We start from the raw sequence: 13,968 nt of genomic DNA on the forward strand, positions 1-13,968 counted from the left end.
TTAGAGTAAGTAGTGCTTGTCAGTGAGGGTTGTAACCCAGCACAGAGAGTAAGTAGTGCTTGTCAGTGAGGGTTGTAACCCAGTACAGAGAGTAAGTAGTGATTGTCAGTGAGTGTTGTGACCCAGGACTTAGAGTAAGTAGTGCTTGTCAGTGAGGGTTGTAACCCAGGACAGGGAGTAAGTAATGCTTGTCAGTGAGGGTTGTAACCCAGGACAGAGAGTAAGTAATTCTTGTCAGTGAGGGTTGTAACCCAGGACAGGGAGTAAGTAGTGCTTGTCAGTGAGGGTTGTAACCCAGTACAGAGAGTAAGTAGTGCTTGTCAGTGAGGGTTGTAACCCAGCACAGAGAGTAAGTAATGCTTGTCAGTGAGGGTTGTAACCCAGGACAGAGAGTAAGTAATGCTTGTCAGTGAGGGTTGTAACCCAGGACAGAGAGTAAGTAGTGCTTGTCAGTGAGTGTTGTAACCCAGGACAGGGAGTAAGTAGTGGTTGGAGCGTGTACCACTTGGCGGGGGTTGGAGCATGTACCACTTGGCGGGGGTAGGAGCATGTACCACTTGGCGGGGGTTGGAGCATGTACCGTTTGGCGGGGTTGGAGCGTGTACCACTTGGCGGGGCTTGGAGCATGTACCACTTGGCGGGGGTTGAGCATGTACCACTTGGCGGGGTTGGAGCATGTACCACTTGGCGGGGTTGGAGCATGTACCACTTGGCGGGTGTAGGAGCATGCACCACTTGGCGGGGGTTGGAGCATGTACCACTTGGCGGGGGTAGGAGCATGTACCACTTGGCGGGAGTTGGAGCATGTACCACTTGGCGGGGGTTGGAGCATGTACCACCTGGCGGGGTTGGAGCATGTACCACTTGGCGGGGGTTGGAGCGTGTACCACTTGGCGGGGTTTGAGCATGTACCACTTGGCGGGGTTTGAGCATGTACCACTTGGCGGGGTTGGAGCATGTACCACTTGGCGGGGTTGGAGCATGTACCACTTGGCGGGGTAGGAGCATGTACCACTTGGCGGGGTTGGAGCATGTACCACTTGGCGGGGTTGGAGCATGTACCACTTGGCGGGGTTGGAGCATGTACCACTTGGCGGGGGTAGGAGCATGTACCACTTGGCGGGGGTTGGAGCATGTACCACTTGGCGGGGGTAGGAGCATGTACCACTTGGCGGGGGTTGGAGCATGTACCACTTGGCGGGGGTTGGAGCATGTACCACTTGGCGGGGTTGGAGCATGTACCACTTGGCGGGGTAGGAGCATGTACCACTTGGCGGGGGTTGGAGCATGTACCACTTGGCGGGGGTAGGAGCATGTACCACTTGGCGGGGGTTGGAGCGTGTACCACTTGGCGGGGGTTGGAGCATGTACCACGTGGCGGCGGCTGGAGCATGTACCACTTGGCGGGTGTTGGAGCGTGTACCACTTGGCGGGTGTTGGAGCATGTACCACTTGGCGCTGGTCCATTGACGGTGTGGGAGTGCCTGTCACATGAATGTAAACTTTACCTTGTGGCAGTTATCCAAAATCTGAATGGACAACGTCACATCACTTAAATCCAAGGCAGGGTTGTTGCTGACCGCCCTAGACTTAAAGCCAATGACATAGTGTTTCCTTCGGGTAATTAATATTAACGTTTACACCACATGACTTCTTTGACTGGTTGTAACCCAGGACAGAGAGTAACACCACATGACTTCTTTGACTGGTTGTAACCCAGGACAGAGAGTAACACCACATGACTTCTTTGACTGGTTGTAACCCAGGACAGAGAGTAACACCACATGACTTCTTTGACTGGTTGTAACCCAGGACAGAGAGTAACACCACATGACTTCTTTGACTGGTTGTAACCCAGGACAGAGAGTAACACCACATGACTTCTTTGAATGGTTGTAACCCAGGACAGAGAGTAACACCACATGACTTCTTTGAATGGTTGTAACCCAGGACAGAGAGTAACACCACAGTCTAATACCACAGATTAATTAGTCGATAGTTTTGATTATTGTTTCTATGGCCGGCGTTACACCGATATATCCTTCCACCTGTAATACATGTACCGATATATCCTTCCACCTGTAATACATGTACATGTATATCACTTTCATATGTGATACCTAACGCACCATGGGAGTATAACAATTAAACGGCCAATGAGACGATGTTTCCTTTTTGATTAAATTCAAATTTAAAGCTTCAGAACATAGAACAAATGATCTTCATTTTGTCGTTGTCAGGGGTGGAGCCTACTTACGGTCCAACGTCCAGGATGGCCATGTTTACCCCCTTGACACACAGCTGCAGGCCGGGCTATTCGTGTTGATGAGAGGGGACAAAATCCGGGTTCGAGTCTCCGGCTATTGCAGGCGGTATGCACGTCTCCGGATGAATCAACAGTTCACTTACTTCGGCGCATTTATGGTCAACAATTCGCCAATGTGAGAAGGTGATGAACGTCACTTGACCAGACAATCTACATGACAATCATCGTACTGAAGGGAGGATGCTTGGGTCATTGAGAGAACGTAGGTTTGGGGATTGAACGCTGAAAGTAAAAACCAGGTTCCCTATAACAATTTACATGTATCTTACTTCAGCCCTTGAAGCTTTGTGTTGACAGATAACCCCGCACTATCTATCTAGCTCTTAAGTCGTGCATTGATAAATAACAGTGTGTTATCCACGTCATATCTAGCTCTTAAAGTCGTGCATTGATAAATAACAGTGTGTTATCCACGTCGTATCTAGCTCGTGAAGTCGTGCATTGACAAATAACACCGTGTTATCCACGTCATATCTAGCTCGTGAAGTCGTGCATTGATAAATAACAGTGTGTTATTCACGTCATATCTAGCTCGTGAAGTCGTGCATTGACAAATAACACCGTGTTATCCACGTCATATCTAGCTCGTGAAGTCGTGCATTTATAAATAACAGTGTGTTATCCACGTCATATCTAGCTCGTGAAGTCGTGCATTGATTAATAACAGTGTGTTATCCACGTCATATCTAGCTCGTGAAGTCGTGCATTTATAAATAACAGTGTGTTATCCACGTCATATCTAGCTCGTGAAGTCGTGCATTGAATAATAACAGTGTGTTATGCACGTCATATCTAGCTCGTAAAGTCGTGCATTGATAAATAACAGTGTGTTATCCACGTCATATCTAGCTTGTGAAGTCGTGCATTGATAAATAACAGTGTGTTATGCACGTCATATCTAGCTCGTGAAGTCGTGCATTGATAAATAACAGTGTGTGTATTATCACGTCATATCTAGCTCGTGAAGTCGTGCATTGATAAATAACAGTGTGTTATCCACGTCATATCTAGCTCGTGAAGTCGTGCATTGATAAATAACAGTGTGTTATGCACGTCATATCTAGCTCGTGAAGTCGTGCATTGACAAATAACACCGTGTTATCCACGTCATATCTAGCTCGTGAAGTCGTGCATTGATAAATAACAGTGTGTTATTCACGTCATATCTAGCTCGTGAAGTCGTGCATTGACAAATAACACCGTGTTATCCACGTCATATCTAGCTCGTGAAGTCGTGCATTTATAAATAACAGTGTGTTATCCACGTCATATCTAGCTCGTAAAGTCGTGCATTGATAAATAACAGTGTGTTATCCACGTCATATCTAGCTTGTGAAGTCGTGCATTGATAAATAACAGTGTGTTATGCACGTCATATCTAGCTCGTGAAGTCGTGCATTGATAAATAACAGTGTGTTATCCACGTCATATCTAGCTCGTGAAGTCGTGCATTGATAAATAACAGTGTGTTATCCACGTCATATCTAGCTCGTGAAGTCGTGCATTGATAAATAACAGTGTGTTATGCACGTCATATCTAGCTCGTGAAGTCGTGCATTGACAAATAACACCGTGTTATCCACGTCATATCTAGCTCGTGAAGTCGTGCACTGACAAATAACAGTGTGCGTTATCCACGTCATATCTAGCTCGTGAAGTCGTGCATTGACAAATAACAGCGTGTAACCCATGTCATATGTAGCCCTTGAAGTCTGCCATTGATAAATAACAGTGTGTTATTCACGTCATATCTAGCTCGTGAAGTCGTGCATTGATAAATAACAGTGTGTTATCCACGTCATATCTAGCTCGTGAAGTCGTGCACTGACAAATAATAAATGAGTTAGACTAGTCTGGGATGCAACATGTAAATTTGCCTATTAGAATTGCCTATTAGAGCATTTGTACTTCCTGTTACTGTCTGTCAGCGGAAAGAGGCGTCCCAGACTGTGGTGTTTCTCTGTATGCTGCTGTGGGCCTGACTTGCCAAGCTTGTTATTTATTTATCTACTCTGTCTGAATACGTAATGTTATATTGTACATGTGTCATCACTACACCTTTTGGTGTGCCGGAAACCCAAGTTGACGCAACGCGACATAGCTGAAATCCTGTCTCACTCACTCACTCACTCACATGTCACACAATACGATAGGAGTATTGCCAGTTGTACCTCTGCAGAGAAAATGTCTACAATTTATTGTTTGTTTGCAACAGTGTAATCTATACTCTCTGTGCTCGATACTCTCTGTACGAAATACCTTAGTTGTGCGTGCGACGTTAAATAAAGCAAATAACTATTACTACTTACGGTAGACGAGCGAGAAAGTCGACTTCCATGTTTTCCTGGTCCTTTTGTAATTTTGAGACAATAAAATATCTTTAAACCAAACTGGATATGTTTACACTCTGTGTAGTACGTGATGTGTTGAGGGGCGTGATGGGCGAACTGTCTAAGGCTAGTGATCCAGCGAGCTTGAGGTGACGGGATCGAGCCCACCTGCGACCTGGTGTAAAAACCTTGGAGTCAACTATGTGTGCAGACTCTTTCAGTGTTGTCACAACCCCTAGTGTACAGTACACAACCCTGTGCACTTAAAAGAACCCACAAATCCGTTGGTATATGACCAGATGGTGGCCACATGAATACGTGCAAACACCTAGATGCGGGTACAGCAACGTGCAGTAAACTTGGACAAAGTACTGTGACTATGTGTCCCAGTCCTCCCAGCTGTTTAAGGATGGGAAAGCCACACTAACTCGGTGCGCCTAACTAACTCGGTGGCTTCAAGAGTTGTATACTCCCCAGGGAGTTGAGATTGATAATACGATGTGCCGTTGAGACTGACATCCAGTGATCGAGGGAAAAACAAAGCGCTTGTGAGCAGCTGAGCTGGATATCGGCTCCATACAAATGTTAGCATAATAATAATAATGATAATGTGTTGGCAGACATTGGTATCATAAGGTACCATGTAAGGTACCCTTCCTTGGTAAAGTGTAGAAATGTTTCTACGTCACTTCCTGTACCAAGATTGTTTACAAACTGCAAATTATAGACACCATGAAATCATCTAATAGGAAGGGGCGGCCGTGATGGCACTCGGCTTGGGGGACTCCGTTACCTGTCGAAAACGGTTGTTGCTTGTTTAGAACGGATGCTAACGTTCTGTTCTAATCTATTACAAACGGTTATCAGTTGTCGAGAACGGCTGCTGGGAACGGTGCGGCCTGGTGTTGTCGTCAACAATCATCACCCCTTGGAACCATTGTCCTGCAGAGTGCAGTGATAGGGTGACTGTCCGCCTACGTTTGCAGTGATCGCGTGCTTGTTTTGGCGGTGAATGTAGGTTCATTTGTGAAAGACGAAAAATATCGTTAAATATTTACATTACACGAATGCAAGGGTTTTGATGGTTATTTATAGAAAGTTTAAAGTTGCTAGTTTAAACATGACGAAAGCAATCAGCGATTATCGGCAGAACATATCTTTTCACGTAGACAAATACTACGTTTATTGGAAATATAATTTCATTTTTTCTATGAATGACATACAGAGCTAAAACATATCAACAGAAGTAGCTTCTGTTAAAAAGAGGAAGTCATTCAGATGAAACAAAATGTAAAATTGATATTCAGTGAAGTGGTCGCGGGAGTACAGCGAAACAGAATTCAGTGATCGGAAATTTGGAATAGGCAGTGATCGGAAATTTCTGTACACCTTTTCTTAAAGTTACTCGAAAATATGAAATAGGCAGGTGTTTCGATGTAACAAAATATATTTTCGATCAATTTTAGATTTACCATCATGGATGAGAAGGTTAGGTGGATATTGCCTTATATGTATTACTGTTCTGCAGTTGTGAATCACTGTGTGCAGAAACACGGAGATTTGAAAATAAAGACAATGTCCGAAACATTTAATAAAAACAAAGGCAAGAATCTATTATCTTCCTGTTGGTCACGACTATTCACAGGATAACTTTGCTAAATCCCGCAATTCATATGATACTGTCACAAATATGTATGGAAAGTGCTTACTCGAGCTGTGTAAAGTAATGAATATACATATTGTGAATGGTAGAAGTATGCCCGATATTCTTGGAAATTTAAGTTACATTTCAAAGACCGGTTGCAGCACTGTTGATTATGCGGTTGTTTCATCTGAGATGTTCAACGGTTATCTCCCATTTGACAGACACCCATTTGACAGACACCCAATTAACAGACACTGCACTAGAAGGTTAATTACGGTTACACCTACCAAGTATGGCTTTATTGGAAGCGAATTAACCAACTGTAAGAAATCTTTTCAAAAATATGATGCATGGACATTTTCAATGGCTTCGAAATAGTTTGCTCCCCAAATTTCTGATACGTATAACAAAATTGGTGCTATATTAGTGTCAAAAAGTAAGCAAGCAGAATCAAATGAAATAAACTTATTAACTTTAAAAAAATGAAAATAGGAAATAATGCCTTCTTAGCTTGTGCTGCGAGGGTTTTACATGCCATGGACCAATTTAATCGACTGGAAAATAAAAGAACCAAACATTTATAATATGAAACAACATTCATAATTTTGCCACGGAATGACCTTTTACAGAATGTGTCACTATACCCCGTTTCTAAATACAACTATGCTAGGTTTTTGCATATTCAACTCTTATCCCCATGTGTCACAAAATGTTTGAAGAATATTCAGCTGTCCCTGCAAACTGTTTACCATAAATGAAAACGTAACAATATCGTCTGCAAACAAAAGTAAAAGTAAATCCTTGGTTTGGGGAGTAACAAATAGTCCATTGTTACATGTGACAAACCTGTTTTTATATTCGATAGTAATTGATAGTAAAATCAAATTTGAGAAGAGAAATCATTTATCATTCAATCACAACAAAGACAATCAATGACAGACACTGTCCTAGAAGGTTATTTAGGGTAACACCTACGGGTATAATAGAACAGTCCACTGTCTAGTGAGTAGAGCAGGGTGAGCCTGAAACAGGTTCGTTACTGAGAAGTTGGATTGTGGGTAAATAGAACTTTGTTGTGATTAAATGATAAATGATTTCTCTTCTCAAAATTGATTTTACTATGAATTACTATCGAAAATAAAAAAAGGTTTGTCACTGAGAGGTTTGATTGTGTTTATTGATAGAAAAGACCCCCTCCCAATAAATAGCATATGTACAACAGAAGTTAACTGAGAAATCGTTTTGTATAGATATGTACATATTTGAAAACCTTCTGATTCGCAGTATATGAGACACCTGCATTGCCATGTAAGATACGATTAATACCAATCAGTGTTCGAATTTTAACAATACTTTCTAAAGATTGTGACAGTTTATGTCTTTGAGTAGTATACAATGGACATCCAAGGAAGTAATGAAAAGCATTCTCACATCCATGGCCACATTTACATGATACGTCATATTTTAAATATTTACTCTAAATAAATCGCAATTACGTGCACTCGTCATATATCTTAATATTGTGTGCAAAAAATTTAAATTACTGTCATTTCGTCCATCTTTCAAAATAAATAACATTTATTTGAACTATACCATTATAATGTGTAGGTAACAGGTAGTAGATAATCTGTTCACTGAACCGTAAATGTTGCTGTTTTAAGGTGTCTGCGAACTGGCTGTCTGCATAATGGAAGGACACCGGGATAACTAGAGTTGGGTATTGCCAATATTTTCGTATTGAGATATATTGCGATATGTGTTGGCGTATTGCAATTAGTGTTGTGACGATACGCATCGATGCATCGATCCATGGGCCGCTGATACAGTAAATCGATACAAAGTTTTACATTGTCGTATACATGTATTATTATTAATGGTATGTACCCTCACTATGTTTATATATATCTTTTACACTTTGCTAATGATCAAATCATGGATTCAACAGAAAACTAATGTGGGGTCAAATTTGGTTTAAATATCTGAACTTACTGTAAGCATGGATAATAAGTTTCAGTATGTCATTGCATCTTGTGGATCCCATACCTACCGTTGACAGGTGTTGTGTACTTGTCAATGACTCGTTCCATGATTTGCAAAAATGGTTTATTGGTGCCATGAAAACCATTTTTATGGTTACTCATGTATCAAGTGCAAATGGTTAGATTAAAGTGGCTGTTTGCATAAAGAAGGGTTACCATTTTAAATGGATACAATTTCAAATTATGAACCTACTTTTAAATAAAGTTAGCAAAGTGTGAGTAGTATATGCTTAACAATGGTCACTGAAGTGAAATGAATCCTGCTGTGCACATTCTACATGTGCAAGCATTGGTGTGAGCTTTTTTCAAATTGGTTGGTAGGGAATCCCGCGACAAGTCGCACACAAGTCACAAAGAACGTTTTCCCTGCATGCTTTTACTTGTGTGATTTTTGTTTATCTTTGTCGGTGGAGACCCTGTGTTAAAACGCGAGTGTTGGGGAATTAGCTCGCTTGGCAAGAGGTATGACCATACCAACCCACACACAACACAACACCTGAGTAAATAAACAAGGAGTTTATTACACAGCATTCACTGAACGATTTTACATAATCAGTCAATAATAGCATAGTTTACAATTAATTATGAGAACATGTTCACAATGCAATCAGATATCAAAGTACATAAACATCACATGTAGATTCGTTATACACGACACATACTACATTAATCGCGACACATATTCCAATGTACACAACAATTGTTCAGTACACTACACATCACCCCAGTGGGGTTCATACAATCTACATTCTGTAACGGTTCTAAACAGCATAGTGTTCACAACGTAATACAATAGTTAAAATATCCGACACACTCTATACATTCTATAATAGTCACGGAACAGTGTAGTGTCAAAGGTCAGTATGAAATAAACAATCCTAAACTGTAATACAGAAGATATTAGACACATACTAAGGGATGCCTCGTTCCACATAAACCTGAAGGTACTGCCAAGGGTGGCAACTTATAGTTAAGGTATTTACAATAGGTTAAAGTTAACATAGAATAACAATAGTATGTCAAAGTAGAAGGAAGTTTCTTAACTGAGTGAATTTACTAGACAGTCACCCCCTAATTTGTGACTTTCATCCGTAATATATATCTATATTAGCTATCGCAAATAATCGCGTTTCCAGATAAAACTTACGATAACGTTGTTATTGTGAACGTGAGATTATGTCCTTTAGTTGGACCGAAGCATCGATGGCCAGTCGCGAGTATGCCACGAAGGTATATGTGGCACGCACGTGATTTGACCAACGTGGAATACAAATAGCCGTAAAGACAGATAAACGTAATGCACCTTGGTTCTGTTAGCTTTAGAGATACTGGTCCCGGATTAAGTCCGATGCTCGTTATCAATGTGACCCTTGGCAGGTTTAAGATTGAGGAACGTAGTCGGTTAGTGTGTAATATTTCCAGTTTACAATAACGCATATCGTTATAAAATATTGGTAAAACTTTGTCTAGTTGTTCCGTGTTAATACCTGTTACATAAATCACATTTAGATGATGTTAGGTGACGCCTGATATGCCGTTGCCTGCATGAAGAACGTTTGGTACTGTATTTACAAATACCGCGATAAGAAGTTGTCCGAGAAGCCGAATCAAAATTTGCGCTTGAAGTGCTTGGTGTCGGGATTGTTGACTTCAACGGAGCAATAGCTGGGACTTCAAATTCTGATCCTATGGTAATAAAGCTTAGATCCAAACGATCTATTTCAGTCATCTTCTTTTCTACAGGGTCCATGCTCATGTTTGAATAAATACGATCACTGCAGGAATAAATACGATCACTGCAAGCATGCACAGTTAGTGATCAGTCATTGGACCTCGATCACTTCACGATCACATTTGGGGCGGTGGGGTAGCCTAGTGGTTAAAGCGTTGGCTTGCCATGCCGAAGACCTGGGTTCGAATCCCCACATGGGTACAATGTGTGAAGCCCATTTCTGGTGTCCCCCGCCGTGATGTTGCTGGAATAATGCTAAAAGCGGCGTAAAACCAAACTCAGTCAGTCAGGCAGTCACGATCACATTTAGACAGATTAAATGAATATTATGCATCCAATTGAGCAAAGACTTCACATATAGTATGACCAGAAATTATTGAGAATTTTAGGAATATGTTTAATTGGATTTCTAGTATAAACAACCTTGACCAGCTATCAAGTGCTTGGTTTCATTCAAGAGAGACAACTCCGTTAATCCCTTTTCATTAGTTTGTGAAGAGTTATCCCCCTTTGTTTACTTGCTAGCAGACGACATTTTCAGTGATCCTCAGTATGGATGATTTAGAGAAGAGGAAGTATGGATGATTTAGTGAAGAGGAAGTTGATTTTAGAGTATTATAACAAGGACATCAGATCAGCTAAAGTGATTTCAAGTAGAACAGGCATCCCTTTGTCCACTGTTTATCGTGTTTTGCAAAATATTGCAACTGGATATGGCATTGAGCACCAGGGAGGCGCAGGTAGGCCCAGAAAATTGACTGTCGGTGACAGGAGGCGGCTTGGTATTCTTGTTTCTAAAAACAAACGAAGGAGTTTAGAAAACTTAAGGCCGGATAATATTGATAGAGGAACTGTGGCTGTCTGTAAGGAGACAATTAGAACTGAGCTGCATGCAATGGGTTGGCAGAAAAGTCGAGGAATTCCATCAGCATAGAAATGTTAACTGGGACAATGTGATTTTCTCAGATGAAAGTTCTGTGTGGCTGTTTCCTAATACACTGAAATTCTGGACCAAAAAAACTGAAAAACCTTTGTATCAGCGCCCAAAGTACAGTCCGAAATTTAACGTGTGGGGTGGCATATCTGTGTTAGGGGCAACTTCCCTCTGTGTATTTGAAGGGAATATGAACAGTGAGCGGCACACAGATATTCTCGAGGGACATTTACTTCCATCTGCTCACGTGTTCTATGGAAATGTTTGGATTTTCCAGCAGGACAACGACCTAAAACATCGTTCAAAGCATTCACAGTCCTGGCTTCGGACCCAAAATATGACATTATTAGATTGACCAAGCTATAGCCCTGACCTAAATCCAATAGAAAATGTTTGGGGACTTATGAAGGAAAGTGTCAATAAGAAATATCTGACAAATATTGCTGAAATGATGGAAGAGGTGGTCCGATAATAAGACAGCATGGACCACGACTTTCTAACTTCTTTGATCAGTAGCATGCCCCGCCGCATTGAAGCCTGCATTGCTGCCCATGGTGACTTGACAAAATACTAACTGTTCACCTGTCTTTGAAGCTGGAGTTATGTTCTGCTAATATTCACATTTAATACGTGAGTAATGAGTGAAAAAAAATAAAACTACAATCCTTAAATTCTCAATAATTTCTGGTTGTACTGTATATGTGGAAAAGTGTATCATTAACAATGTCTGCACATAGAAATACTGTAAAATCAAACAATTAGGAAATAAACTTAGTATTTGTCTACGCGAAAAGATATGTTTTGCCGATAATCGCTGATTGCTTTCTCCATGTTTGACCAAGCAACTTGAAACTTTCTATAAATAACCATCAGAAACTTTGCATTCGTGTAATGTAAATAATTAAATGATATAGTTCGTCTTTCACAAAAGGGGACTAGATGTTTAACCCCGAATTTACATTCACAGCCAAAACAAGCACACGATCATTGCAAATGCAGGCTGACAGTCCATCTATCTCTGCACTCTGCAGGACAGTGGTTCCAGGGGGTGATGATGGTGATATAAATTTGGTGATTTACGACTGCATGCAGGATTTCCCTTCCTGTGATGGTTGCCCTGGAGTATCGATCACCATGTCCTCAGTGATTGTTGCCCTTGAGTATCACCATGTCCTCAGTGATTGTTGCCCTTGAGTATCACCATGTCCTCAGTGATGATCGAACTGGAGTATAACCATGTCCCCAGTGATGATCGAACTGGAGTATAACCATGTCCTCAGTGGTGGTTGTCCTGGAGTATCCCCATGTCCTCAGTGGTGGTTGTCCTGGAGTATCCCCATGTCCTCAGTGGTGGTTGTCCTGGAGTATCACCATGTCCTCAGTGATGATCGAACTGGAGTATAACCATGTCCCCAGTGATGATCGAACTGGAGTATAACCATGTCCTCAGTGGTGGTTGTCCTGGAGTATCACCATGTCCTCAGTGGTGGTTGTCCTGGAGTATCACCATGTCCTCAGTGATGGTTGCCCTGGAGTATCAAAATGTTCTCAGTGATGGTTGCCCTGGAGTATCACCATGTCCTCAGTGATGCTTTCCCTGGAGTATCACCATGTCCTCAGTGATAGTTGCCCTGGAGTATCACCATGTCCTCAGTGGTGGTTTTCCTGGCGTATCACCATGTCCTCAGTGATGGTTGCCCTGGAGTATCAAAATGTTCTCAGTGATGGTTGCCCTGGAGTATCACCATGTCCTCAGTGATGCTTTCCCTGGAGTATCACCATGTCCTCAGTGATAGTTGCCCTGGAGTATCACCATGTCCCCAGTGATGGTTGCCCTGGAGTATCACCATGTCCTCAGTGATAGTTGCCCTGGAGTATCACCATGTCCCCAGTGATGGTTGCCCTGGAGTATCACCATGTCCTCAGTGGTGGTTGCCCTGGAGTATTACCATGTCCTCAGTGGTGGTTGCCCTGGAGTATCACCATGTCCTCAGTGATGGTTGCACTGGAGCATCACCATCGATGAGTGATGGTTGCCCTGGAGTATCAACATGACCTCAGTGATGGATGCCCTGGAGTATCGATCACCATGTCCTCAGTGATGGTTGCCCTGGAGTATCACCATGACCTCAGTGATGGATGCCCTGGAGTATCGATCACCATGTCCTCAGTGGTGGTTGCCCTGGAGTATCACCATGTCCTCAGTGACGGTTGCACTGGAGTATCACCATGTCCTCAGTGATGGTTTTCCTGGCGTATCACCATGTCCTCAGTGATGGTTGCCCTGGAGTATCACCATGTCCTCAGTGATGGTTGCACTGGAGTATCACCGTCGATGAGTGATGGTAACCCTGAAGTATCACCGTCGATGAGTTATTGTTGCCCTGAAGTATCACCATCGATGAGTGATAGTTGCCCTTAAGTAACACCATCGATAAGTGATGGTTGCCCTGGATTATCACCATGTCCTGGTGCATGTATGTACAATATCACTGGTGTCGTTGTTAACAGAGTCTTGGTACCTGGTGGATGTATGTACAATATCACTGGTGTCCATGTAAGCAGAGACTGTGTACCCGGTGTGTATATGTACAATATCACTGGTGTCCTTGTTAACAGAGACTGGGTACCTGGTGTGTGTATGTACAATATCACTGGTGTCCTTGTTAACAGAGTCTGAGTACCTGGTGGATGTAGGTACAATATTACTGGTGTCCTTGTTAACAAAGACTTGGTAGCTGGTGCATGTAGGTACAATATCACTGGTGTCCTTGTTAACAGAGACTGGGTACCTGGTGTATGTATGTACACTATCACTTGTGTCCTTGTTAACAGAGACCGGGTACCTGGAGTATGTATGTACAATATCACTGGTGTACTTGTTCACAGAGACAGGGTACCTAGTGCATGTATGTACAATATCACTGGTGTCCTTGTAAGCAGAGACTGGGTACCCGGTGTG

The 13,968-nt window shown here is 42.2% G+C and overlaps 1 protein-coding gene across 3 annotated transcripts in view; it reads left to right on the forward strand.

Moving 5' to 3' along the window:
• The window catches only part of LOC124289597, a 40,237-nt gene extending 36,971 nt beyond the window's left edge, over window positions 1–3,266 (forward strand). For all 3 annotated transcript variants that reach the window (XM_046726187.1, XM_046726185.1, XM_046726186.1), the window contains one exon: window positions 2,241–3,266. In XM_046726187.1, coding sequence (XP_046582143.1) covers window positions 2,241–2,445 — 205 coding nt within the window. In that variant the 3' untranslated portion in view covers window positions 2,446–3,266. The remainder of the gene's footprint in view (window positions 1–2,240) is intronic.
• The last annotated feature ends 10,702 nt before the right edge of the window (window positions 3,267–13,968 follow it).

This window comes from Haliotis rubra, unplaced genomic scaffold, assembly GCF_003918875.1.
Source record: "Haliotis rubra isolate DU_JTF1 unplaced genomic scaffold, ASM391887v1 Scf444, whole genome shotgun sequence".
NCBI lineage: Eukaryota > Metazoa > Mollusca > Gastropoda > Lepetellida > Haliotidae > Haliotis > Haliotis rubra.